Consider the following 27,610-nt stretch of genomic DNA (forward strand, 5'->3'; position numbering starts at 1 on the left):
TGATAGAGATCAGAAGCTTTTTCAATAGATTAAAACTAAACTCCATTTTGCTGTTTTTTTGCATTGTCACTGTTTGCCACAGTGTATGTTTTACAGATGAAATTGCAGTTCTCAATATAAATCACTATAAGTATGCTGTGATTTCGCCTTTTTGGTTAGTTTCCATCATATTTGGGCTGGCGGCGGAGGTAGAGAGGCCACCTGGAGTGGGTGTTTCTTCCCACACAGTCTTCATTCTGAACTTGGGCTGAGCTTGTGTACCTTATGGCTTCCCTTGTGTTTTTTCCTGTATCTGTGAGGTTTACTCAGCTCCCACACACTGACAGAGCCACAGTCCTGTCAGAAATCAAGAATCTCTCTCCGTTTATGACCATTTCCTCTCTGCCTCATACCTCTTACAGATAATGAGCAGATAATAAACTGAGTGGACTTAAAAATGGAAATGGTCCTCTTGAAGTGACGCAAAAAAACGATTTTCTTGGATGCTGCACATAATAATTAAGGATGTTGTATAACTGACATCAAAAGCAGACCGAACTCTGGCTTTTATAGATGCATCAAATCTGTCCTCTTAAAGCTGATATTTGTGATACTAGATGTGTTTGCATGAATTCATTAGCACTTTGCAGAATGTGTGGGAAAAGTCCATGCTTGGCGGATGTTTCATCTGGAGAGAGCTGCAACTCAGTGTGTTTCAGAACTAGCGAACGGCATCTCTAATTGTTTTTCCCACACCTTTTCATTACACCCACAACTTGGTTCATGCAGCTCCAGCCGTGTGGGTAATTAAACCTCACGGGTATTTTAACATCACTTGTCACAAGATTTATGCCATCTCTCAAGTGTTCTGTGCTAAAAGTCAGTGACTTTCTGTGTCCTTTGTTTGATTAATCTGCACTCTCAGAATGAGACAATAAAGCATGCTTCAGAGGCACCAAGTTACTGTCCGTCCATCTATCCGTCCATCCGTCCATCCATCCAAACTGACACATGCAAAGGAAAAGCAAGCAAACTTCAGATGCTCCAAACTGATAATCTTTTTCCCAGCTGTCATTTACAGTTTGCTGTGTGTTTCAGATGGTTTCTGTAAGGTTGTGGTGTGTTTTTTTCTTAATAAACACATTTATTTATACTAAAGTAAGTGCTCCTCTGCTTAAAATGGTGAAAGTAATCCCGAGTGGCTTTCATATACTTTTATCTTATGTCTACTTTTAGCGTGTGTGACACAGAACGACCTAAATAGTGTCAGGAAGCTAGTTGTAAATATGAATTTGCAAATATTTATAACAGATTTGAAGCTCTTGTGACAGTTAACGCGATTGCACGTACACAGGAAATGCCTTGAATCCAGACTTATCTAATTTGAACTCTTTGAAATGGAGATTTAGATTAAAGAAAACAACAACAAAAAAGCATTATGAGAGTTTGAGTTGTCAGCCTGAGATTTGCTTTGTAAAATACGAAACCTTAAATTTCCTGAACTTATTAAAAGCATCAATGAAGGTGGGCCTTCTTGTTGAGACTGCTGAAAAATATTTTAGACTTCAGGGTCAAGACTGCAAATTCAACAGAAACATTTTGCAGAGGAGGAAAAGTGGAAAAGAAGATGGTGTGTGTGCTTGGGTGAGAGATGTTTATTGATGGTTTTTATACAGGAAAAGAAATGAATTCGGTTTAAGGTACTGCTGTTAGTTGCAAATTTCAACAGATGTTCTTTTTTTCTCCATCTATTATTTCTGATTTTCCACAGACACCGTTCCCTGTGAGCTTCCCGTCTGATGGAGCAGTGCTTGTCAGTCTTTGCGAAGAGGCACCATGTTTCCTTGCCACGTCTCCCCCTGGCCGCCCGCTGAACCTCCGGCGTCCTGCGGCAGTCATGCGCCTTCAGTGCCGCCCTCGCAACCCCTGCCTGACCTGCTGTGCAGCTGCCCCGCTCCACCTTTGAACGCTCACTCGGAAACGCCTTCCCCGGACCCCATGGAGTCCCTCATCGTGGTCACAGAGTACGAGCCCAGCAGACCGCCCGGAGAGGCCGGCGAGGAAGAGGTGAGATGAAACGTACCCTGCTGACAACACCTCCACAAGACGTGGAGTCTAATTGGATATTCTGCTGTCTGATGAATACTGTGTACAAAAGAAGATCGAAAGTACATCCGTTTGAAAGATCAGTGAATGAAATAGTGAGGAAACATCTCAATGTGTCCGATATCAGGTCGAGGAGATGGACAGCTCTGAGACACCCGAGCCGGCGTCCTCTGTGGCGGGCCCTTTCAGGACTCCGTCCTGCGACCTGCTGTCCCACACGGTCAGCCGATGTGAGGCGCTGCTCCCCGAAGGCCAGGAGCAGAGGGGAAGATTGAACCTGTCGGACAGGAAGCTGTCTCTGCAGGAGCGCTCGCAGACTGCGACGTCGCCTTGCAGCTCCCCCGGGCTCAACGGGCGCTACATCTACCCGTCGTTACCTTACTCCCCCATCACGTCGCCTCACTCGTCTCCACGCCTGCCCCGCCGGCCCACCGTGGAGTCCCACAGCGTCTCCATCACAGACCTCCAGGTACGACTGTGCTTTCATCCAATCCCGCTTTCAGTCTAAACTTTTGATGCCTCCGATCTCTCAGCCCAAACCTTAACAGACTGATTACTGTTTACTGTTTTCGTGACTTGGCGTTGACTTCAACAAGCAACGATAATAACCCTCTGAAGAGCCATGGAAGTTCTGCTCGCCCTAAATTGATGATAACCCAAAATTGCAGGAAATCAGCAATATGAGACTCCAGCCACTGGAGTGGTAATTGTGATTGCATAACTTAGCATCTCCGCACCGTCGGAGCCTGTGTATTCCCTTCAGGATTGTGTGTTGCATAAAGCATTACATATGAAGGAATGAGCTGACGCGCACGCACGCTTTGAGAGGTGCTTCGACTGAACATGTCGCTGTGCTGTAAAATCACCCTTTGTCTGAAAATAAGCAGAACTGCTTTTGCATTTGTCTTGAAAGCAGCAGCACAGTGGTAACGACCAAGCTGTGTGGATGTAGAGGTAAGGTTTTACAGTCTCTGTAGATGTAGACATTAGCTGTGAATCCATAGATATAGATAGATGTTTTTGGTTTTAGTAACAGCTCTTCCAATATTAAAAGTGTTAAGATTTGATGCTTTGTTCGCTGTCCTTCAGTGTTATTGAAACATATAAATATAATCATTATAAAGCGACAGGAAAATATATCGTCCTGGAGATAATACGGACACAAATTCCCTGACTGAGGCCTTCAGCCCCCAGACAGCACAGAACGTGTCAGGAGGATGTTGTAGTTTAAGTAGATCATTGTTTTTATGCTAAGAGAAGAGGCTTCATTTCAAGAGGTGACTATGTAAATTCGAATGAACAGTTGGGAGTGTATTTGTGGTGCTGTTGAAGTAATCTCAGGGTTTATTTGTATTTTAATGTTTGCTTTTCACTAATATAATTGGAGCTCATTTGCACAGACTAACTGTTATAAACTTTTGTTCATCCTAGAGACTAGTATAACAGTCCAAAAGCAGTGCAAATAGCATAGTGTGGCTAATGGGGAACTAGAATTATGCGAGCTTCTCAGTTGGTTTACAAAACTACCATTTCCTCGCCTGAACAGATGAGCACTGGAAACTAATAAAGTAAAGACGCAGATATGACGAAAGACAAAGTATTTTTAGATAAATCAGGAGAGAAGTAACAAATCCAACCATACAAAGCATATTTTATTGATTGTTTCCGATGTAAGACGACTGATTATGGGACAATCAATCCTCTTTTAAAGGGTCATATTTAGAAAAAGGTTTTTCAGATTAATACTGTCTTGTTTTCATGGAGACTTGATGTTTATTTTCTACAGCAAAGGCACATGGGATTAAACCGTTGCCCACATTCAGTCTTTTATAGAATCTACAGTCTCGAGTGTCCTCAGTTTATTCCTCACACAGAGCTCCTGCGTCGGTTTTGTTCCATCTATAGTTGCACTCCGCAGTGTTTAAGATTTTTTTAAACCCGTGAACAGCTTGTTAACAACAACCTCCAGCCCCTGACGCCTTAATAACCCCGCTCTGCACTCGCCACGTTCACTGTGTGCACCTGACACTTGACTCGGGTGTCAGCGGATCACATCCAATATGCTCATCTTTGTTTCCACAAGACAATCCCACTATTTCAGGCCTATTTCCAGAACAGAAAGCCATCTGATATTTGGATCAATATGGTATATTTGACACAGACAGACAATACTGTCATGTAAAACATGATACAAAAGAGACATGATGAAAGAACAGCATTGAGGCAGAAAGAAGATAAAGCTGAAACCAAAACACAGATCATGACAAAAAGATTATCAGAAATGGTCCAAAACAGTGATCGCAGGCCTACGCATCCATCCGGCCTCAATGATCTCATGCAAACGGGAAGATTACCAGATGGGATTACTGCCAAAATGTGGATGAAGTGCAAGTCTTTGTTTTTTGGATTTATCTGCTGGGTTGTTCCGATTAACCACACACCTGGATGTGTCACGACAGAAGTGGCAGCAGATTCAAACCGACGTGCTTCGAAAGACGGACGCTTTTTGGAAAAAGGATGCTCAGAAGTATTGAAAATGTAAATAGAGGGAAATAAGTGAACTAAATTCAATGCTGGCAGCTTTGGATGTCTCAGGAAGAGCTTTTCAACGAAAGTATCTGCGGTATGTAACTGCTGATGTGATTTCTTTTTAGAAATAAATCTTTTTCTCTTTGCTTTCCTGTCTCCCTCTCTCCTCAAGGATTGTGTTCAGCTCAACCAGTACAAGCTGAAAGACGAGATTGGAAAGGTATGACCAGAGAGAGAGCTCACTGATTGCTCCCCTTCCTCCGTCTCTCTCCATTTTCTTTCCCCTTCCGCCTACCGCATGCCTGTCATGTAGCGCACACCATCAAGAGCTGGCAGTAACCGTCTCTGATATCCTCTGTCCTCATTTCCCGAACTCTGTGTAAACCACCAGGCCATGGGAGAGTTGGAAGATGGATGAGAGGCTGGTATAAATAGCGCTCTCTAAGGGTTGTGAAAGGCTTAGTGGATACAAGTGTGCCTGAGTCATTCAGTGTGTGTGTGTACATGTATGCATGTTTTGGATTGTGGGCCATAAAATAGGCAGAGTGTGCATGTCTTGTTTTCCTGCGCGTAGGTAGACGTGATCACGTGTCGCATTGTAGAGCCCAGCAGAGACAATTAAAGTCTTTTAGGATTGCTGGAGAGGCTCCTGCTATCAGCTCATATCTGGGACTGTTGGATGAGCTGTTTGTACTCTCTCTCTCTCACCAACGTGCAATCTGCTCCCCCAGCAGGAACTCACCCCACCCTCTCTCTCTCCCGCCCCCCGCCTCTCTCTCCCTGTTTTTTTTTTTTTTTTTTTTTTTTTTTTGTGCATGAATTTCTGTGCAGAGGCTACTAATTTTTTACTTTTCATCCTGTATTTCCTGTGTGTGGGCAGAGGGAGCTTGATCGCACAAACCAGATCCAGTTTCCTTAATTAGCCTGGAATAAAAAAAACAAAAAAAGCGAGACCTAGAGAGATGATTTGAATTTCTCTGTTCTCACTTTGAACAGCTGGTGCTCTTTCAGCATACACTGTCAGCCCACTCACCTCCATTGTGCGTGCATGTTGGTGTATTTGTTCATGTTTGTATTTATAAGCATTTGGAACGTTCACATCTATGATAATGTCATTTTTAAATTTTTTTTTTTTTAGTTTGTCACATAAAAAAACAAAGAGCTGCTCAACCTCAGTTTTGTCTTTTATTCTCTTTTGGCCAGGGCTCCTACGGTGTCGTGAAGCTGGCTTACAATGAGGATGACAACACCTACTACGTGAGTTTTCCTACAGATCCAGATGCGATTTCTTTTGAACTGTGAACACTTTCTCAGTCTGATCGAGGCGCTCCTCAGGCGAAGCCCGGCAAATAATCACATTTGTCACATTAGCAGATGCGATTCTACGTGAAACCTCACATATGAAAATGTCTCCTGATAATTGAGCTGACTGAGTAATGTAACCACACATCGGCTTTGGAGTTTTGTGCTTGTGATTATTGCTGCAGTTCTCATTAAGCCGCACGACAGTGACTGACAATGACATGGGGATTATTTTAATGTTCCTCCCAAGTGACAAAGCCCACATGTCGCATTTAGTGATTATGCCATTGCCATAATAACCGAGAGCACCGAGGCTATTAAGAGAGGAGCGAGTTTCAGCCGAGGAAGAAAAGTGTAACTCACTCTGTGCCGCTCAGCTGCTGTAATTGTCAAAAATGAATAATCAAACACATCTCAAACGAATTGCAGTCCAGACATTTGCAGTGTATAAACAAAGCCTTTCCTGGTGTTTGTAGTTTGCCTGTGACCTTTTATTGTTCAAGCAATTCCAGCTTTTCTTTGAAGCATGAGTCAATCACACTTCTCGTGCCTTTATTTTCTTCCTTCGTAGCTAAAAATTTGTGTTTGAATTAGATTTCTAAAGCATTTTCTTTAGAATAACATTTTTTTTTTTTTAAATATTTCTTGGCAAGAAATCTTCTTAGGGAAATAAATGAAAATTGTACTATTCAGCATCCACAAGTTCAGAAAGGAAGCAGTTTGGATGAAAAACTGATTGTTAAGCAGCTTTTGACTACATATTAAATTAGTATATGTTTGCATTTCAACCCTTGATTAGACTTTTTTCGCAACAACCTCATTTCTTTGCAATGGTAATGATATTAATAAGTTGGCAAGTTGCTTGGAATTTTGATTTTACTTGTTTGAAGGTTTTACATGGTGCTTTAATGCCAGTGCCGTCCATTTTATCCATCTTCTACAGGAGTGGTTGCTGTTAGTGGTCACTGATGCATAAAGACGTTCAGGATAAGAAAGGAACATATAGATACTCAGATAGTCATCCGTGTGTCTGTGAGTGGGAGCACTGTTAAATAAGGATTGCGTCACTCAGTTTTTTTTAATCTGCCTCTTTTTTTTCCTTTTTTTTTAAGATCTCTTGTCCACTGTATTTTTATTTTCATCTCCTCCAAATCTGTTTCCATTTGCCTCTCTGTCCTGTAGGCAATGAAGGTGTTGTCCAAGAAGAGGCTGATGAGGCAGGCAGGTTTCCCACGTAAGTCTGTTGGTTCAAACATCAGAGGGGAACAAGCTGGAATGTGTCGGTGGTTCATAAACACCGCAGAGTTCTTAACTTTGTTCCTCAAATATACGTCTCTCCTCACCCAGGGAGGCCTCCTCCTCGAGGAGCCAGAGCAGTTCCTGAGGGCCCCCCTCAGCCTAAAGGGCCGCTGGAGCGGGTCTATCAAGAAATCGCCATCCTTAAAAAACTGGACCATCCTAATGTAGTGAAGTTAGTAGAGGTGAGTGTGAGAATTATTTTATTCACATATTCATTCAAAATGCAGTATTCAGTATACGTCAAAAGTATGCACATTTTTGAAATAATATGTACTTAAAACTAAAAAACATGAGTGCGACAGATTCAATGTCTTATCCAATGTAGATCAAAGTAAAAAAAAAAGATTCACAGTGTTTAGCTATGCACTAGCTTCTTCTTTTGAGTCTGTAACGCTGAATTTTTATGTACATGGCACATTCACTCATAAAAAATGTACAAACCGTCATCCGTTAAATTCTTCATGAGCTTGTAAACTGCAAACACGACGTCATCTGTGAGTACTACAGCATGTTTTTTTTTTTCACAAGTTTTTGAAGTTTTTCTTTTTTTTTTTTAAACATCTGTTGTGATCAGCAGAACTACTGAGGATTTGGAGAGGCGGTTCAACGGTTACTATGGAAACCGGCCTATCAGAAACACTGCTGCCACGTTTCCCCGCTGTTTACGCTTTTAAAGATTATGTCGGGACTCGTATGGTAAAGAAGGAGAGCTCTCCAGCTTCCTGCTCTTTAAGCTGCTCATGCAATTTTACGCAACTACTACAGCTTTAGTACAATCAAAGTAATGGAAAATTACCCTTTAGTGGCTGTGGCGTCATTGACAATAAATGGAATATATTATAACCACATGACTTTATGAGTTAAATGTGCCAAGAGGAAGGTTGAATACATCCTTTGAATTACGTCAGTGTTGGGATAAAACGGAAACATAGCTGAGTTTCTGAGCAGGAGTGAGTAGAAACATATGGATAGCTGACTTCTGTTAGTTTGAGACTTTTTTCACACACTTCACACTCGTATTTTTGCTCCTGCCTCTGAAAACAGCATTTGCTTTCATTATTGATTTTTCTAAAGGTGTATTTCACTCTGAGGCATGCTAAAAGGATCTATTAGGCGCGTGTGTGTGTGTGTGTGTGTGTGTGTGTGTGTGTGTGTGTGTGTGTGTGTGTGTGTGTGTTTTTACACTCATTTCCATTCCTTTGTGATTCCCTGCCAGGTTTTGGATGACCCCAGTGAGGACCATCTGTACATGGGTATGCTGCGGCCAGACACTCAGCCTTCAGAGCAACACATACAAGCACATACTCACAGTAACAATCACACATCTCACAGAGTGGTGCATGAAGCAGAAAATAAGGTCATTTAATCTTAGAAAGATATTATTTATTTTAGTTTGTGTACTGAAAAATGAAAAAAAAAAAAAAAAGAAGAAGGACAAGCTTTGCTCACTAACTTCATCTGTGTTTCTGCCGCAGTGTTTGAGCTGGTGAAACAAGGGTGAGCTAAGCCTCTTTTATGATAATGATTGTGACACCGGATTGAGCTCAGCCTCATTAGTTATGATTGCTAATTGGGTGTGTGCTTGTTTGCCTGTGTACCTGTCTGTGTGGCCCGGTGTTCATTCAGGGCTGTGATGGAGGTGCCGACGGATAAACCTTTCAGCGAAGACCAGGCACGCTTTTACTTCCAGGATCTGCTCAGGGGAATTGAGTATTGTGAGTTGCACAAAAACTGCTTCTTCTATCTCCACCATTGATAACAATAATTTAACAGTTTATAGCATTTATAGACCAGAATGGGTGTGCTCTTGTTCTCTCTGGCAAATGGCACCTTAATTTTTTAAAGAAATTCTTCTTCATTATTTGTATCTTTTAAAGAAAAAACAGGTAAATCAGTGACTCTTTATAGGTGTGGGTGTGCCTGTCTCCCTTTTTTAGCCCCTGTAATGGACTAACCGATGAGAGTTAACCATCAACAACTTTGAAGGTCAAAATTACAATTATGTGACAGAGGCAGTGGGCAACAGCATCCTGTAATTCCTCCATCATTTACACAAGTCCTTCATCTGCGCTGTTCTTGACTCCAGCCCACCCACAAGGCTCATTTCACATCAACTCAGAGGCTCCTAATGCATTTCAGTTTCTGGAGAACAGGTTCTACATTAAGTGTCGTCTAGGAGACTGGTGCTGAGGAAAGCAGAGGGAGGGCTCTGCAGGCACGCAAAAATAGTCAGGACCTTTTTTTTTCTTCTCCCTCTTTCTAAGTGAACATTTGAACATTACTATGAAGAGTGCACTTTTTTCTCTTATTTTCTGTCTTAAGCAGAAACTTGTGGTGTTGATAGCAGCCATTGATGGAGGGTTTGTTCTACCATCTGTATAAAGTTCACGACCATAAACTCTCGCTCGAAACTCCAAGCCAGTTTAATTTCACTATGCTAGACCGACAACTTATTTTTTTCAGTAGCAAGGATGAAAGTGCCCCAACTTGTTTTCACCTGTTTGTCGAAACATAAACACCTTTCTGCATAACGATGATTTAACTGAGATGCCATCATTTTGCCAGTGCATTACCAGAGGATCATCCATCGAGACGTCAAGCCCTCCAACCTGCTGGTGGGAGAAGACGGCCACATCAAGATAGCAGACTTTGGAGTCAGCAACCAGTTCGAAGGAGCCGATGCGTTGCTGACCAGCACAGTGGGAACGCCCGCTTTCCTCGCCCCTGAAGCTCTGTCTGAGACCAGGAAGAACTTCTCTGGAAAGGTGAGCGAGATCTAGATAAACAGCGCCCTCTGGGGGTGGCATTCCAGTATATAATTTCAGTTTTTATACTGTCCTGTATCTCTAAAGCTGAAGGCTATATGTCGGTTTTCTGCTGGTTAATTTTTGGGGCTCTTTGCTCAGGCACTGGACGTCTGGGCGATGGGAGTGACGCTTCATTGCTTCGTCTTCGGAGTGGTGAGTGGGCGCCGTGATGGATGGCGCTGATGTTTCTAATTGCTGTCAACTTTCCTTGAGATGTCAATCTGCTCACCATCCATGACATCATGCCTTGTGTTCACAGTGCCCATTCATGGATGAGCGCATTCTCAGCCTGCACCAAAAAATCAAAACACAGCCGGTGGTGTTACCAGAACAGTAAGCTCTGCTCGTCCTCTCACTCCCTTCTGGCATTTTGTTTGATCGATACACATATTTATCACCTGAGAGTTTTCTTTTTTTTTTTTTTTTTTTTTTTTTTTTTAATTTTGTTTTGATTTATTTTTCTGTGACCACAGCGCCGACATTTCCGACGATCTGAAAGATTTGCTGTTAAAAATGCTGGACAAGAACCCAGAGACCAGAATATCAATCCCACAAATTAAGGTGAGAGGTTTAGTGGCTGTTCGCAGTTGATTAAGTTTAATATTTGATGGGAACAATCGCCCAGTCGACAGAATAATCTGATAACTCCAGAAATCTGGTCATGGTAGTGTGTGTGTGTGTGTGTGTGTGTGTGTGTGTGTGTGTGTGTGTGTGTGTGTAAACAGGCTCACTGATCAACAAGTTTTTTATGTTTCGGAGTTGATTCTTTGACCTTTATTCCCTTCACATCAGATATTTGTTTTCTCTGTGGCCCTGTGATAATGAAGTGTCAAACCCTGATCAAAAGGTTTTTAATGTCCTTTTAATGCACCAAAACAACTAGATCTTTTAAATGTATGAAGGATTGGAAACCTCTGACTTTGACCATTCACTGTGTTGCATGTGCAGTGAGGTAGATTTGCAATTTTATGTTTGTGGGCTTGTGGTATATGCAAGAGTTAGGGGTTTGTAAGGTGTACAATGTCTGGTCCACAGAGTACAGTTTGTATTTTATAGTGTTACAAAATTAATCGAACACTTACTTCAACCACATAATTAGAACATGCAATACACACTTTTTGATCCTAAGGTCAGTGTTTGCAGTTTTCTGCCCCTGACAGTAAAGTCTTTTCGGATTCTTCTTCAAATGAAAGGGGGTTCATAAATATAGAAGAAATTGTCAGATGAATTGCGTCCATCCTATTAAATTGTGCCTCCGGAGACGTCGTGTCTGAGTCTGTGGAAGCGACACAGAGCGGGGATGAAGTACATAACAAATGCTTTTGTTTTCCTCGGGCTCGTGCCCAGGTGCACCCATGGGTAACGAGACACGGCGCCGAGCCGCTTCCCCCCGAGGACGACAACTGTTGCACGCTGATCGAGGTGACCGAGGAGGAAGTGGAGAACTCTGTCAAACACATCCCGAGTCTGGCCACAGTGGTGAGCGGCTCCTTTCACTTCTGCCTCTCGGAACGCTTTAACAAGCGACCCACTCTAAATCAAGTCAAACTGGCTTCTTCTTTCACTGTCATCAAGCAAAATGTCACAAACGGATCCAAACAAGAGCGAAAGCTGCCACTGAGAATGACTGCAGAAGCAGTTCAACAGCCAGTCCTTTGTACCTTTGTATTACAAATACCTGGAGTTGTTATTCTCAAAGTGGCTTTTAAATTTGAGCACTCGTAGAGACCCTTCAGCGTGTAGTGAGCGCACTTCTTGACACTGAGTGCTGTGTGACTCATTTATTCAAATTTTTACTTTTATTAACAATAAATGCAGTGTGAAATATCACAATTTGGGATCAACTAAGTTGAGAGAGCAGAAACAGTTTGTGTGAGTTTATACGAAATAAATGAAAATCGATTCTTTTTTTAAATTTTCTTCAAAAAACAACCTTTTTTTTGTACCCTAGTTTTTTGAGATGATCTTCTTCACAGAGCAGATTAAGGGATTAAGACCATCTGATTATTATTTAAGCTTTAAACTGAGGTTTGATTCACATTAAATTGCCCTTAAACACAGTTGTCTTCATTACATTTCTGATCCGTTTTTAGATTTGCATGCTTTTAGGGTTCATTTTCTTTTTTACAGATCCTGGTGAGAACTATGTTGAGGAAGCGCTCCTTCGGGAACCCCTTCGACTGGGGCCGGAAAGAAGAGCGCAGCAGCAACTTATGTGCTTCGGGCCAAATGCTCACGTAAGTTTCCAGACACACACAACAGATTCAGGCTCAGCTTCAGTGTGAGTGAACGTATCCCGCCACTGCCACACCCTCATCAAGAGCTGTTGGGTTTTCCTTTAATTCTGCGTTCATCAGTATATATCCCCTGTGTTTCTCAAGTCATATGTAGCGTCTACTTCTAGTAGATTCTTTTTTTTGTCATCTTTCCCCTCCTCTCCTGCTCTGTAGGAAAGGCAGAGCAGGCAGTGTGAGATACTGCTACATTCATTGTAACCAAAAAAGGTAAATACCGTTAGGACAAACTCTTGCCTGCTGTGGTATCGTTTAAGTTGTAGAGAGATTACTTTAAGACCCCTGGCATGATATAAAGCAGCTGCACGTCCCAATATGGCTGCGTGGGTCAAATACTCCTGTGCTCGTCGGGGGGTGTTTGAACAAGCCATCTGTGGAAACGTAGCGCTCTCCTCGGTTTGTAATACCAACAGCGCTACATGCTGAGGGTGCTTTTGCAGAAGCATGTGTCGTGCAGTGGAGGAAAAAAAAAAAAATACTCTGATTGCAGAGCATAACTTGCACTGATCAGCCATAACATTATGACCACCTCTGTATCATGGTACCTGTCCTCAAATCTGGCAATCTCAAAGCTTTAAGATCAAAATGTGGTGGTTTAGTAAACAGATCAGAGCATCTCTAAAACTGCAGCTCTTACGGCGTGTTCCCAGTCCCAGAAGTGGCCTGTTAAAGAATCATTGATCAGGCTACAGAGACGCCTACACAGTATGAGACCTGGTCATAATGTAACGTCTGATCAATGTAAGTGAACTGAGAATCTGCACTTTTAATAATTGTAATCATGACGTTTAGCCTTTAGGACAGGCATCTTATGGGACACAGGAATGGTGGTAAACATTACCAGCATTAATATTTAAAATACAATATTTCTGATATAAATATACCTCATTGATTATACTCACGCACTCATTTAATAGAAAATTGTTCATTGCGAGGAAATGAGTGAAAAAGACCCCCCCAGGCCCCCCACGTAAAAATAATAACTGAGAAAAATGACTTACTTGAGAGATGAAGCATTCTGCTTATATTTAGTTTTACTAAAAATGATCCCTCTGTCTTCTCTCAAGCTGCTGAGGCGTAGGCGCTGCTTCTTCTCTTGACGCTACCTTCAAGGCTCTTCAGAAAATTCAGTATTTTTCTGTCTCAACAAGCAGCCGCAGCCAGCAGACGTGCAAACATTTCAAACATGATAAGAAATGCTGATGGAAGAGCATCCATCACTCTCAAAAAGCTGTTACTCCTCTTCTGCATGAAACTGTCTGCGCCTTCATTAGAAGGACATGCTTGGAAAAGAATGCCACTGAGTCTTTTAATAGAAATAACCTTTCAACGTGACGACATAACGCTTTCCCCCCTCTAATTTCTGACCTCCTCTTTTCCTCCCTTTCCTTCTTCTCCTTGAGTGTCTCTTTGCACACCGTGTGCTTTGTAAGCGAGCGTCTTCGCGCGCACCGCCCTGCATTATGCAACTGATAAACGGTTGTTTTTGTACCCTAAAGAGCGGCTGACTCGTTCCTCGGCTCGGCGGCGTGGGATTGACGGGCGGCCCACGGCGGCTAACGTGTGGTGTCTGTGCTGTGTTACTTAGGAAACAGGAGAGCGGTGACGGATTGAGAAGTATGGACCTGCCCTACGTGGGAGAAGACGAGGCTCTTTCCTGATGCGGGGGGGGGGCGAGGGTTAATATGCACGCTGGTATCTGCCTGCAAAAAAAACAAATAAAAAACAAAACAACAAAGGGAAAAAAAAAAATAACACAGCACGACACCCCTTTACTCCCAGTTTTATACTGTCATCCCACACCTACGTACGTTTCCGGGGAGGTGGACAAGTGAGTCGGGCTCTGAAAGACGAGGGGGGAGGAGGAACGTTTAAGGCACTTTGATGATCATTCCCTGTTTTTCTTCCCCTCCCACAGCTTAGTTTGGGGTTGTGGGATTTCTGACTGTCATGTTGGAGCCTTCCAAATGATCCCTTCACCGCCTTTTTTCCCCCCGACTCGCCGCCCTCCTCCTTCTATTATCCTGCATGCTTTTATATTCCCAGCATGCTTTGTCTCAGGCTTCGACTGTACAGTTTTATCACCTCCGTTTCTCCTCGTCTAAACCCTCCTGGTCTTCAGATTTCTTGATGATTGTCTGGTTCACCCTGCTTTCTGAGCAGCAGTGACCAGTTTTTTGTAATATATTTCAGAGTGACGCGGATGTACAGTTTACCCAAAAATTAAAAAAAACAAAAAGGGAGCGGGGAAAATGTTTACTTTAATGAATGCATGTGTTTACTCTCCCGATGCAAACAATAAGCTATTCAAAAAATAGAAAACTAGAAAAACATTCCCACTCTTATAGACATCCCTGTTTAAAACGTTTCTTTTCAATCTCATGCTTATTTCAATCAATAGAAAGCTTTAAAACAGTTGACATTGTGCTTTGTGAACAATCACCTTCATTTTCAGTGCAAAAACATGACAGTTAAAAAAAAATCCCGGTTTCCTTCTTTAGCAGATCTAGAAAATCTAGAAAATCTTCTCCTTCGGGTGAATAATTTTAGGTGTTTAAACTCATGGAGCTACCTAATGCATATTAGACAAAAACTGAATGTGGTGGTGCGACGTTACTGTGTAGAATAATAACATTAAGGTCATATTTTTTACTTGTCATTGAATTTATGCTATTGCTTAGACCAGTGCTTCTCGCACTTCTTTTGTTCTGTTTCCCTTCTTGTGTTTTTTTTTCCCCAGCTGAGTATCATCCAATGAGCACAATACAGAAAATGGAAAAACAGTATTGAAGGACACAATAAAGCTCCATACTGAATGAATACAGCATGACTGCATACCTACAGGTGCAATTCCAAAAGAAAAAAACAGTGAATAGAAAATTCAGTCAAATTTAGTGAAGCATTGTAGACCTTTCTTTTCTTCTAAATGATTGAGTTTTGTTGTTAATGTGAGTGTAAATATAATTTATATAAAAAAAAAGCCTTTTTATTTTATTGTTCGTGTTTTGGAAGTGCACCTGTAGGTATGTTGTAATGTTGCTTTCAACTAGTAAAATGAAGTTGATGTAATTTTACATTCTGGGTTTTTCCAATGTAATATGAGGAATTGAGGAATGATGCATAGTTGGTCATTTTTATGTAATTATTTCTAAAGGAAAATCCTTCCAACTCCTATATTCTAGTCTACCATTAGAGACTGTCGTGTTCCTGTTTGGGAACGCTGGTTTAGGCAACAGAGCTTTAAACCTTTTTTTTTTTTTTTTGTTAAACCTGTGACATGTGTTTGTTTCACTTCTCAAAGTGATTGTCTGTGTGCAAATTGAAACTGAACCTCATGTTTAAATTAGTCCTTTTTTTTCTTGTTTTGTTAGTTTCGTATTGTAAGAATTACTAATGTTATTTTAAACGTGCACATTTCAGGACACCAAAAAAAAAATATTTTTGATTTTGAGTAGAATTACAGAAAATAAATGAACTTATTGAACTATTGGAGCTGGCTACTGGAGGAAGGTTGACACGGCAGCAGTTCTGCAGATGCAGACGTTTTGTACAAATCTATGCATGACATATCCGTAGAGGCTAAAACGTGTCGTCATCTTTGGTTGGAGGTGCAGGCCACTCTGCAAATATTTCTTCTTCTGAACTACTCCTCTCCCCACTTCGGTTCCCTCTATTTGTATTTTTTGTATGTTAGCGTCTGCATAAGTAGTCACTTAACATGTGTCCTCAAGATTGAATCTCACTTTAAATGCTTCCACGCACTAATGACTTCAGCACTCGCGTGTTGAATGTATGATTAAAAGGGACTGGAATTATTTTTTTCTACCTACTTACTTGCATGTCACTTTGAACTGTACCTACGGTATGTCTGTTTTTATGACTCGTACTATGCACATGATGTATCTTAATGGTGCAACAGTACGCCCTGTCAGATTGTCATGTACAGCGTGCACACTCAGTGGCTGGATGCAGAGGTTTGTGTATGTGGCTGACTGATGCCATCTTTTTTTCTTAAAAAAACAACAACAAAGACTTCATTATTTCTGCTCACAGATCCAAAGCTGAGCAGTCAAACATACATGGTGCATTCATGAACTGGAAAGATCCATTTTCCCAGTTTACAAAGTAAAACTTGGTTAACATGTTTACTGCACACAAATCTGCAGATAAATTGTAAACATCATTGCCCATATAAGCTAACGCACGGATGTAATTTGTGCTTTTAAAAGTCATTGTTATTGTTTCTGGCAAACACTGCATGCACGCAAATTAAATCTGACTCTGTGAGGTTTGTTTAAGACACGTATATCATCAGAAAAACGCTATTTCTCCTGTTGACACACACGTGCTTCATTCTCAGTAGGTTAATTCCCAGAAAGTTCTCACTCCAACAGCATTCACGTTTTTCCTGCTGGGAAGATCGACCTTTCCTCTCTTATTTTTACTCCCGAATGCACCAAGATTTTATGAAAGAAAAATCATGTGAAGTGCAATTCTAATGTGATGATAGCAAATATTTAATATTTAAACTGTTACCTCACAGTAATGACAAATTACTCTTTCTGGCTTAGATGGACTTTTGTGACTAAAGGGCCGTTTTGAGTGTGAATGCAGAGTGACAGCCACAAGGAAGAAAAAAAACAACAACAACTGTACAATACAAATTTTATATATACAATATTTAAACTTGTAGTTTGTTTCAATGCACCTGCTCATTGTGGTTACACAAGACAGGCTGAGTGATTGAGCTTTATTGTTCACAGATGGTTTAGTGTCACTGGTTTTATTGAGAGCTTTGGGGGCTCTTCTCCCCTAAACGCATGCCAACATACTGAATGCATACCACTGTATTGTCATATAGCATGAACATGAGAAACCGGGGCCTGAAAACTAGTTATTCTATACATACTGTATCTTGTTCATCATTTGAATAAAATATTTGCCTTTCTGTAATCCCTGTGGTGCTGTCATTGTGTTCGGGGGCCACTAGTGGGCGCTGTGCACCGTCACATGAGGCTCAGGAGAGGCTGAATGAATATCACACTGTGTTCTTTTCATGTCTGCCACAGCAGAGTTTCTTTCATATGATCCAAATTTAATGGACTTTATTCTGTTTTTCTTTCATGCTGTGCAAATTATTTTTATCGAGACATTTTTGAAAAGGCTGACTTAGATTGAAATATTAAGTAACTGATTATATGCAGTCATTCTGCGAAGTGGTTCATAACTTCAAAAGATTCTTGTTCTTTCCTTTAATCATTTATTGGGAAACTGAGCATCTTTGGTAACTTATGTATAATAAATCACTGACCAATACATAAGACATGTTTGAATGTTTTCGGCTGCTCACTTCCTGCCTGAACTCCTGATGAATGCATCTATATGGAAAATTTAAAACCACAAATCTGATTACAGTCACTGAACACACAGCTAATCACATAAACATCAATGTCTCTGATGTGTCCTTTATATAATTTAGAGAACATTTTAAGTTGTAAATTGTGAAATGCATGCAGTTATGCTTTGCAGCTGATTTTACACATTTAAATGACTTACAATGGGTTATAAGGGTTTATATTAAAAAATCCAAAATGTGTGATATGAGCTGTGCCCGTATCTTATAAGTGAGTCTATTGAATGCCTTTTCAAGGGTTAAAACAGTGAACTGGTGGGAGCTCAGTATCCTTCTAGTACACAGGTGTTTTAATATAGTAGAAGAAGCACCACACTGACCTCTTGTGCAGCTGGAGATGCATTACAGTTCATGTGAAACAACTCTCATTCTGTAGTCAAACATTCACATTTCATCTTGAGGCTTCTTTTTTTAGGACTCCATCCACTATCCATCCACGCCACTTTAGGGGACTGGAGCCCACCCCACCTTCCAGGCGGTAAAAGTCGATGTACACAGTTTGCAGGTCGTAGTAACAGCAAGTAACAGAAACTTTGCACACGAATAATGTACTTGGCTACATCTTGCAAGTGTGTGAAAGTAAAGCCTAAACCTTATTAGCAGCCTTTCTACCTTTGAAAACATCAGCGTCGAAGCAAAGGGCAGGTTTGGATTGCTTAAAGTCCCCTGGAGCTTCCATCCATCACAGTCTTGCTCACTACAGCACAATGTAATGTTGGCCATGTAGGATCCTGGGTAAAAAAAAAAAACAGGGCTGGGAGGCTCACCCAGGTCTTGAACTGGTTTCTGTGTTGCGCTCCCAGCTGGGGTGCACGAGGGAGCCGAAAACCCCCACATCAGCAAACGTGAAGTGCTGATTGTGACAGAATGGGAGCCCTCGGTCGTCACGCTCAGTTAATTGTTTACTGGTTGGAGGTAAAAATAAAAGCACCCAAACCAAACAACAAAGGCCTTGATCAGCATTCTGCAGAAACACACGCTCCATCATACACACAGCCCCCTTCCTTTAGAATCGTTAGGTTTCTGGATTAAATCTTTCTGCAGCCTCTCATTTTCTCATGTATAAAGACATTATTGTAACATTCACATGATCCTGCTGGCAATTCTGCGGCGGGAAAAACTGATGACTTGTGTGAATAACCTGCTAAAAGTACCTGAAGTGAGACGGAAATGAGTCACTTCAGACATCATTCATGACGTGAGTAATTTTTAAAGAAAAGATTTGCATTATTAAGTCTGTAACAACTAATTATGTAATAAGGCCAATAATGGAATAATGTTGGTCTGTTTAATGAAGCCCATGCTATAATCATTATATTGGAGCCATTATCTTGATATACAGTAGTTTTAGCAGCATTAAAGTAGGTTATTACAGGATTGAATTAGCATTAAAAAATTTTTTTCAAAGAATAGTACTGTAATTGCAGACAATAAAGTAATGATACATAAGGATTACATTTCTCTGAAATACCATGATGTTTTAGCTGGTCTGATGAAGCATATTTCTTTATTTTGTCTCAAAGTGAAGACTTCAGGAATTTCCACCACTCATCACAAACACTTCACCAGTTCTGACAAGTCTAAAGGTCCAAAATTTAAACTGCAGAAACGCTGACTTCCACACAGTGGTGTAGTGTTCAGTACTCAGATAAAGTCTGAGATTGTGGACCTTTCTGTGTGGAGTTTGCATGTTCTCTCTTTGCACACTCTGGTTTCCTCCCTTACTTGAAATGCATCTATTCGAAGTTGATTTGGTGTCCTTAAACTGTCTGCTGTGTGAATGATTGGGTAGTAGTTTGTCTCTATAACTACTCTGCCTTTGCCCATAGTCAGCGAAATCGGCTTGTGACCCTAATTTGGACAAAGTGTTTGGAAGAAGAATGAAAGACTGAATTCCTAGCGGAATAACTGAAACATGGCTGTTTTGTTATGCTGGCTATCTGTGTGTGCAGCTCTGTGCATTGATCTACATCTTCACCTACATGAAACAGCAGCAATCTTATAAAGCCTGATTTTCAGTCATACATTCGATGTTCACACCCTTCACCTGTGTCATTTCCTTTCTCAGCCTGGAAAATGTCTCATCACTCTCCTCCTGCAATTCAGTTGAGGAGAGGCCTCTCAGATTCTCGTCGCACGGAGCTGCCAGTGGCTCCAGCGGGTCCTGGTTATCTTTGTCAGATTCTGATGCAGCGTGTGTGTCACTGCAGTCCAGACTGGTCCCAGTAGTTTCAGCTTCTTGATGCCTTCATCTGTCAACTCTGGATACAGAATAAAATAGATGTTAGATGAACACAAGAAAACAAATGGTGTAGGATTTAACATAGTACTGTAGAATAACAGCAATAATAATAATAATATAATAATACCCTGTTTATTCCATGTATTTGAAGCTTGTGACACAACCTTACTCCAGGTGATGGCAGCATTCATTGATTAATAGAGATGATCAGCTTTACTCTTATTTTCTTTTATCATCTGTCACACAGCTGTAGGCACCCAGAGTCTTGTAGGATCTCAGGTTCTCCCGGGAATAGAGAGTTGGTGTGTCGTTCAGGTAACAATAGACGTCCAGCCACTGGAATTTGGGCCGTTTTTCCTCGTCCTCCATCCGCTCAGCTGTAGGTGAGGCGTATGGGTCATTCAGACGAATTCCACTCACTGATGTTGATTTAGAAGCATAACTTCTTTTATCACTGTAGCCGTTTGTGATGGCACCAGTCTCATCCTGCTCACTGTAAAGAACACCTCTCTGTGCTGGTGACATTCTGAAACGGAAAAAGTTAAATAAATAAATGTGTATGTTAGTAATACATGTGAGCATATACTCTCCAAACTATACAGTTAAAATTCAAATACATCCTTACTTATCCTTTCAAGCAAATTCAAGCAGTTGTGTCTGGATAGCCTGTTATTCTCTCTACTTAGCATTATTAGGGATTATCACACTCCTTCCTGATCATTGTCAACTTCCCTGAATAATGCAACGAGCATCCCCGGGAAACATGCAGAACCTGTTTCTGCCCATACAAATGCAACAAGCAGCTGCTGGGGAAAACAACAAAACCCAGAGAAAACAAAACCGATTCCGATGAATGACATTATTCCCACAGTTAATTATTTTTTAACTGTGATGAGATGTGGATACAGTTTCAAATACAAATACTGCAACCAGAAACTATATATTTAGTTATTTATTTAGAACAGAAAAGACTTTGGGATTTAGTGATGATAATGTTCTTCTAAGACATTTTATTTCTATCAGTATTCGTATGTGAACGTATAAGCTGCAACTTGTATTCCAACACTCACCCTGATATGCAGCTACAACATAGATACGCTCAACTGACGGTAATTCACAATAACTAAACATCTCTGTATTCTAGACAATGCAATCCTCAATTCAAAAAAGTAATTTTACTCACTTGAACTGGACTCAGTTTGTTTTTTTTTTTTCAGACAGACATTGAACATTTTGTTCAGATCAAACTCCACCTGAGGGACTTTCAAAAGCCAAAGGAAAAAGGGTTTGAAAGTTGTCAGCTATTTAAAATAGTCAACAAACAGTCTATTTTATTTTCTAAACATGTTTGGAGCCCTGCCGGGATGTGAAAAATCCCTCATATAACGCTATGTTGTCTTTGATAATAAATTACTTACAAAAAAAAAAAAAAGATCATGAATTTTGTAGTAATTCTGCAGTTTTCACTGTTTACTTGAAAAGGAGTTGACGAGTTTCAGAGCTGCTGTCTCTCAGTTATTGTTATCTTTGTTATCTTTTGGTTATTATGTCACCAAACTCCCATTTACTGATCTTTAACTGTGTGCACCTTTATGACCAGGATGGATCCACAGTCCCTGTGATAAATTAACAGAACTGCCAGCTCAGCTTGATCAGAACTGACTGCTGCTGCCTGTGTGCCGGCACTTTGTCTGTTTGTGCTTCTTATCATCTTAAGCCTTTGTTAGTTCATACTTTGTTTCCTTTAAAAAATGATACAATTCTGACTATTTTTTTAGTTACTGTTCATTTTCCGTAACTTGTGAATTAACTGTAACGCGTTTTACAAAAGCAGCATGCAATCTTCTTAAAAAACTTTATTCCAGGATCTCGTGAAACACTGGGTTTGAAAGCAACATGCCAGCTAATGGACAAGTGGAACACCTCGCATTGGACTTCTTGTTCTGCTCAAATAAGGAAAATGCTCCAGCAAATGAAAATAGTGGTGCAATCATTGGGTAAAGGTCGGCAATTAATACCTGAGCAAGACGTAGCTTCAAGTGAACGCTGCATTCTTTCACACGCTGAGTGCACATTGTTTTCAATAATTTTGTACTTAAGCTCTCGTCCGTCCTCAAATGTGTGGCCTTTACGTGCAGGTGGAAATTACTCCCGCTGATTCATTTCCCACCCACAGACTGCCGTATATGAAGTGCACCTTCTCAAACGTGTTTAAATGCTCCGTTTCTGCTGCAGTGGCATTTGCGTCGAACCGCCCATCATCAGTCGGTCTTGTCTTTATGGCTCCTCTCCGAATCTGCTGCCTCCTGACCTGTGACACCTGGACACCTTCTGTGAAACGCGACGAACCCCGCTACACCAAGCAGATCTGTATGCTTTTACTGTGTTGATTCCTGTGCAGAGTTCGGCCTCCGTGCTGCTGTGTGATTTTGCTCTTGCAGTGACTCCCATCTCAGAGTGGCTGAGCTAATTTGTGGATGTTGTTTATTGCTTTCATGGGGCTTATTTCCTGAGTGAATACATATGAATATTTATGTTGCGAGCATTATCACTGCCATGTGTGTCATTGGGTGGCTGGAAAGGTTTCCGTGGCATGTTTCCACATTAGCTGTTGCCTTTGATTTTTGCAGAGCACACGTTCTGCTTACCGACTTGTTTCCATGTGACGCCGCTTAATGGGAAACTCGGCTCCGTCCTTGTCGAGTGGACTTTATCTAATCAGCTTCTTTCTCTCTGAAGAGCGTCGGGAATAATTCATTCAAAAGCCATGTGGGTTGGTACTTCTACTTCACAGCTCATCATATTATGATGTCTAAACCAGTGATTTTCACAGCCTGGGCCGGCCCTCCCCCGTGAGGAGCCAGAAAGCTTGAGGCAAAACAATCCGAGGTTCAGGGACTGACCTTTTCACTACATTATTGATTTACCTATTTATTAAATTTTGAAGAAGGGAATCGTGATAAAAACAAATATGTGGAGGGTAAAATGATTCATCATTTGAAATAAACACACTTCAGTACAAAACTTTATCGGTATGACTGTTGAAAACAGCTAAAGCTGGCCGTGATATTTTTAATACTGAAAACATAAAGAGGTTCAAATTGAAACCAAACCCTGGCCGTCTTGTTATCCTTCTAGTCATCTGTTTGTTCTTTGACTGTGTTAGACTCTCCACATAGTTCTTCAGAAATTTCGGGTGAAATCTCTCTGCTGAAACAAAAACGTGCTGCTTTAAAAGCTCATTGTTCCTTATGTACTTACTGAAGTACTTTTGTATGATTCCTGTTTGATACAAGAAATATTATACAGAAATGTTCCTTTTAAATTTGTTTTTAACTCACAACAGCTGGCTACAGAGTTTTTAAAAACTGTGTAAGAAAGACATGATTCAACACAAGAATCTCTCTCTCTCATCCCGAGAAAGTGAAAACCTCCCCTACCATTGTACAGTCCACTGCTTTATACTGATAAAGAACAGAGCAAGTTTAAGAAGCGAAAGCACAATGAGGTGGCTCCTTGAATCTATTTAAAAGTCGAAAAGCATCAAACATACACTTCAGGTCAGTGGTGTCATTAGGCCTATTTGAGGGGGCTGAAGTCCCCTGTGCTATCAGTCAGTGTTGAACCGGACCTGCCTTTTCATCCTTTCTGCAGTCCCGTAGCCTCGGGAGACGCTCTGCAGAGCTTTCTTACGACCGTTAGAGACTCAGGGGAGACAGACTAACTGCAAACTGTTAGACAGCCAGCGTTCAACAAAATGCTTTCCTCATTTCTCCGTGCGCTGTCACTCAGCAATGTCCCCTCATGTTCGCTCCTGCCACATGCGGATAAAAGGAAAAAGCTGCGTTGGGGAGAAGCCTCTGGACAATCGACGCCTGCTGTTGATGGAGCTTCATAGATCACAGTCGACTATAAACAGCCTCAGATGTTTGCATAATAAGCTTAATGCTAATTTGCCATTTTATTTCAATGGGGGGGGAAAGAAAAGAAAGACAGAAGTAGAAAAGCGGCGTGCAGAAGGCAGAACGTGCACGGAGATTATGGATCCAAGGCTTTTCTGGTACAGAAAGATAAAGCACCTTAAAACGACTCCATTGAGTATCAGGAGCACCTTATCTGCATAATAAGCTCCACCTAAAACATATTTCATGTTGTTTTTGTCGACAAGCCTCTCATTAAGTTTCCCTGCGTCTCCACTGAGAGTCAGCCAAGTTGAGTTTTTCTCCGAGACATTTGTGAGACTTTTTCGTCCACTCTGCACTTCAAAGCAACCACCTCTGTCCACTTTTCTCCCTCCTGTTGAAGTTTTGCATGAATCAGGTGGCGTTACAGACATCAGGAGTCGTGCACTAAGCTTTTCATTTGACATGTATGTGTGTCGACTTCTCGCCGTCCAGAAGCAGCCGAAACGGGTGTGATTTTGAGTGTGTGTAACTCTTTGACCTTGAGTTCGATACACTAGTATGGAGGATGGATGGATGGTAACACGCTCTTCATCTGACTGGTTCATGAGGAAAAAGGTGATGCATGAGCCTTAGCTTAAACGGTTTGATCAGGGTGTTTTTAAGAAGCTCTCGCAGTATTCGAAACACATCCTCGCTGTTCGTCTGCAGCCTGAAGGTCGGTAAGCCTCGATTTTATTTTAAGCTGTTGCAGCCGAAATGACTTTGCAGCTCTGATGTCTGAAGTGAGGAAGAGTCATGGGGTTTGTTCACTTCCATCTCCAGAAATATTTCCTGCACCTCGCTGCTTTTCCCTCTGATCCCCTCAAATAAAATGAACCAAACAAACAACACAGCACACACAACCAGACACATTTGCATCTTTAATTAGATTCCTGGTGAAATGTAGATTTATTCTTTTTTTTTTCTTTTTTTTTTTTTTACTTTTTTGCTGAAGAAGAAAACAAAAAAAAGCTCTCTCAAACTCCTGAGTCAGAGTGCTCTTCACATCATGGCCTTTTCATCAATGATTGAAACAGTCAAAAATAAGGAAGTCATTTCCTTCCAGATTATTTAGATCTTCATTATCATTTTTTTGTCAAATTGTTGCAACCCTTTAAAAAAAAATAAACAAACAAACTGCTGTGCATGTTTCTGATCTGTAAAACAAACCCAGGATGAAATTCTGAGAAAAACATAAAAACCCATTAAGCCCAGCAGCTATTTAGGGATTTGGCAACCCAACGTTCGGCTGGAATTTAAAACGGCTCGGAGAAATGACAGGTTGCGTAATTGCTGAATATCAAATCTGCAGTGAGACCGTGTACGAGACGACTCGGGCTGAGAGAAGCGCTTGTCTGCGCCGCACAAGCCGTGTCGTGAGCGATGCAATGTCAGAGAGGGCGAACCCGAGCTGCTGGTGGAGAGATACAGAGCACTCTGGGAGCGGTTGACCTGAACTCAACAAAAACAACAGAACAAAGTCCCTCGCAGGGACTCCCAGCTATTATCATACCCACACAAATCATGACAGATGGAGAAGTATTTACCGTACACAGATGTGTCTTGATCTGCGCGTGTTTGTATGTATGCAGAGCTTCGACCGCGCTCGTCTAAAAGCTTTCCCCGTTCGAACTGCTAATTTTTCTCCTCCAAGCACTCAACAGTGATTTGACGTGAAGATTTGCAGACGGCGAGGAGTTTTCCTGGTGATGTGAAACTGCTCTGATTGGCCGTGACGTAACTGACCTGCTACAGGGTTTATAACCTCTCCTCAATTAAAGCGACACTTGTTAACTTTTCAACCTTAATAAAACATTTTAATATCTTTTGTGATGATACATCGACTTACAACTAGTTGAATGACCCCTCTGTCACGGCCTGAGGGCGTCAGTACTGCTTTCACTTGGACTAAGCAGCTGTGAGGAGGGTGGTAGGAACCCTGCACACTAAAAAAACTCCAAATGTGCGGACTGCTTTACAGCAGGCGTCACATCATGATCTAACATTGTTTAGCCACCATTAGATTCATTACCTCGTCGCTCTCCGTCCTTCACACAGCCACTGGAAACAAATGAAGGCGAGTTCAGTCCGACAGCACGCCACCGCGAGCAGCATTTTACGACGCCACACGCTAGTCCTCATGGGAACTGTAGTATTCGTTCAGGCAAAACACTACCGCTTTTGTCCACTGGCGCCGCCAAAATCAACGAAAACTGAAAGTTCCTTAGTGTCGCTTTAAATCAAAAGCGGTATTTCAACCACTGATCCGTCTGATGCTTTGAGTGATTCCTCCTGTTGGCGCATTTAAGAAATTCTGCTGTTCTTTTTTGGAAAAACCTGAGAAATTTGATCGTGGAGGCCATGGCACTGAGTCATTTGTGCTTTGGGACTAGGGATGTATTTGAGAATTAGCTTCACTGTTGAATCATCTGTCGGTGTGTATTTTTTGTGATCTATCACTTGTTTGTTTTTTCCCGGAAAATAGATTTTAACAGTTCTTTCAGTTTATTATTATTATAATGAACAGAAGAATCCAGACAAAAATCCCACCTAACATAACAGGAAGTTAAATGAAAAACAGACTTAAATTCAAGTGGCGATGTTAAAAAATCCCCTATTTTTTAATCAATAATTACATATTTGTTTTGTAGTGTCACTTCTAGCATGGAGTCAGATACTTTTGATAATGAACTGTTCAATAAGTCATTGCTGTTATAGATGCGTTCCGGTGATTTTCCCCTTCATAAAGTTGATCTTCTTCTAAAAACCATGAAAATGAAGGTCAGAAGTAAACTCATAGAAGTCAAACTATCATGTTAAGACCCATAAATCTTGAATCCCACACTTTCCCTAATAAAAATTAAAAGCATACTCAAATAGATTTGCCCGATTTAGACCAACGTCCCCATCTTTCAAACTCAAAACCAACCAACACATGCTGTCTATTGGAGGCGTTTTCTCGAAGGAATCAAACCCCCAGAGCCACCCAACGTGTTTTTGTTTGCCAAGTCTCCAGGAAAAACTGTTGGTACAGTAATTTTCTGTAAATCATGGAAAAGCTGTGAAGAAAATTCGATACTGCACATCAGATGGTGAACTGCCTTCAGTTGTATATTTCATTCACACACACACTTACACTCCGTCGTGAGTTGTAAGAACTCCATTGGGAGCAATCTGGACATTCAGGGTTTTGCCCAAGAACACTTTAATTAACACACGGATGGGCCAAGATTATGAGATTTGGTAAGACTGTAAATCAGTGGACAAACTACTCTATCAACTGAGTTCTGTAACAACTTTAAGTAACATAGACAACATATTTTAATCCAAGAGTGCGAGAGTTGTGTCACAACATTAATGACATCTTTGCTTTTGTTGCCGTGATGATATAGTTTTGGCAAAGTTGTTGCAGTTAAATGTCCAAAACTGAGGATATGAACCATCGTGTCCATTCTGTACCCTGCCTTATTTTGTACTGATGAAAAAAGTTGGTCTCGAAAATGGACAAATTTAAATATTCAACATTTTCATGGATTGCAGAAGCAGACGAAACCAACTTTTTTCTCTGGAGACTGGGTTGAAAATAGATCAGACAAAAGAATCAATTGTTTATGATCATTTTTTTTTTTAAAGAAAACAATCTCATAATTCTGTCTTCACAGGACTCCAAAAGCAACTTCAAAACAACCTGTCTC

The 27,610-nt window shown here is 41.1% G+C and overlaps 1 protein-coding gene and 2 long non-coding RNA genes across 4 annotated transcripts in view; 1 reads left to right on the forward strand and 2 right to left on the reverse strand.

The window, feature by feature from the left end:
• Window positions 1–4,306, reverse strand: part of LOC115383156 (uncharacterized) — a 14,419-nt gene extending 10,113 nt beyond the window's left edge. Inside the window, exon 1 of the long non-coding RNA XR_003930643.1 lies at window positions 4,166–4,306. This is a non-coding gene — a long non-coding RNA (uncharacterized LOC115383156). The remainder of the gene's footprint in view (window positions 1–4,165) is intronic.
• camkk2 (calcium/calmodulin-dependent protein kinase kinase 2) overlaps window positions 1–14,624 on the forward strand; it is a 17,200-nt gene extending 2,576 nt beyond the window's left edge. The window contains exons 2-17 of one of the 2 annotated variants that reach the window (XM_030085232.1): window positions 1,751–2,046; window positions 2,213–2,554; window positions 4,787–4,834; window positions 5,818–5,871; window positions 7,099–7,150; window positions 7,264–7,397; window positions 8,432–8,468; window positions 8,691–8,712; window positions 8,842–8,930; window positions 9,781–9,980; window positions 10,122–10,175; window positions 10,282–10,355; window positions 10,496–10,583; window positions 11,370–11,501; window positions 12,153–12,259; window positions 12,473–12,766. In XM_030085232.1, coding sequence (XP_029941092.1) covers window positions 1,816–2,046; window positions 2,213–2,554; window positions 4,787–4,834; window positions 5,818–5,871; window positions 7,099–7,150; window positions 7,264–7,397; window positions 8,432–8,468; window positions 8,691–8,712; window positions 8,842–8,930; window positions 9,781–9,980; window positions 10,122–10,175; window positions 10,282–10,355; window positions 10,496–10,583; window positions 11,370–11,501; window positions 12,153–12,259; window positions 12,473–12,530 — 1,722 coding nt within the window. In that variant the 5' untranslated portion in view covers window positions 1,751–1,815 and the 3' untranslated portion in view covers window positions 12,531–12,766. Of the gene's footprint in view, window positions 1–1,750; window positions 2,047–2,212; window positions 2,555–4,786; window positions 4,835–5,817; window positions 5,872–7,098; window positions 7,151–7,263; window positions 7,398–8,431; window positions 8,469–8,690; window positions 8,713–8,841; window positions 8,931–9,780; window positions 9,981–10,121; window positions 10,176–10,281; window positions 10,356–10,495; window positions 10,584–11,369; window positions 11,502–12,152; window positions 12,260–12,472; window positions 12,767–13,904 lie in introns of those variants that run through there. The other variant, XM_030085230.1, reaches the window with a different exon arrangement.
• A 106-nt stretch (window positions 14,625–14,730) lies between these two features.
• On the reverse strand, window positions 14,731–27,288 carry LOC115383154 (uncharacterized). Its single transcript, XR_003930641.1, has 3 exons — window positions 27,278–27,288; window positions 15,833–15,959; window positions 14,731–14,743 (listed from the first exon to the last, which is right to left on the reverse strand). It is a non-coding gene; the product is annotated as an uncharacterized LOC115383154 (long non-coding RNA).
• Window positions 27,289–27,610: the final 322 nt, after the last annotated feature.

Source organism: Salarias fasciatus, assembly GCF_902148845.1.
Source record: "Salarias fasciatus chromosome 7 unlocalized genomic scaffold, fSalaFa1.1 super_scaffold_4, whole genome shotgun sequence".
In the NCBI taxonomy this organism is placed as follows: domain Eukaryota; kingdom Metazoa; phylum Chordata; class Actinopteri; order Blenniiformes; family Blenniidae; genus Salarias; species Salarias fasciatus.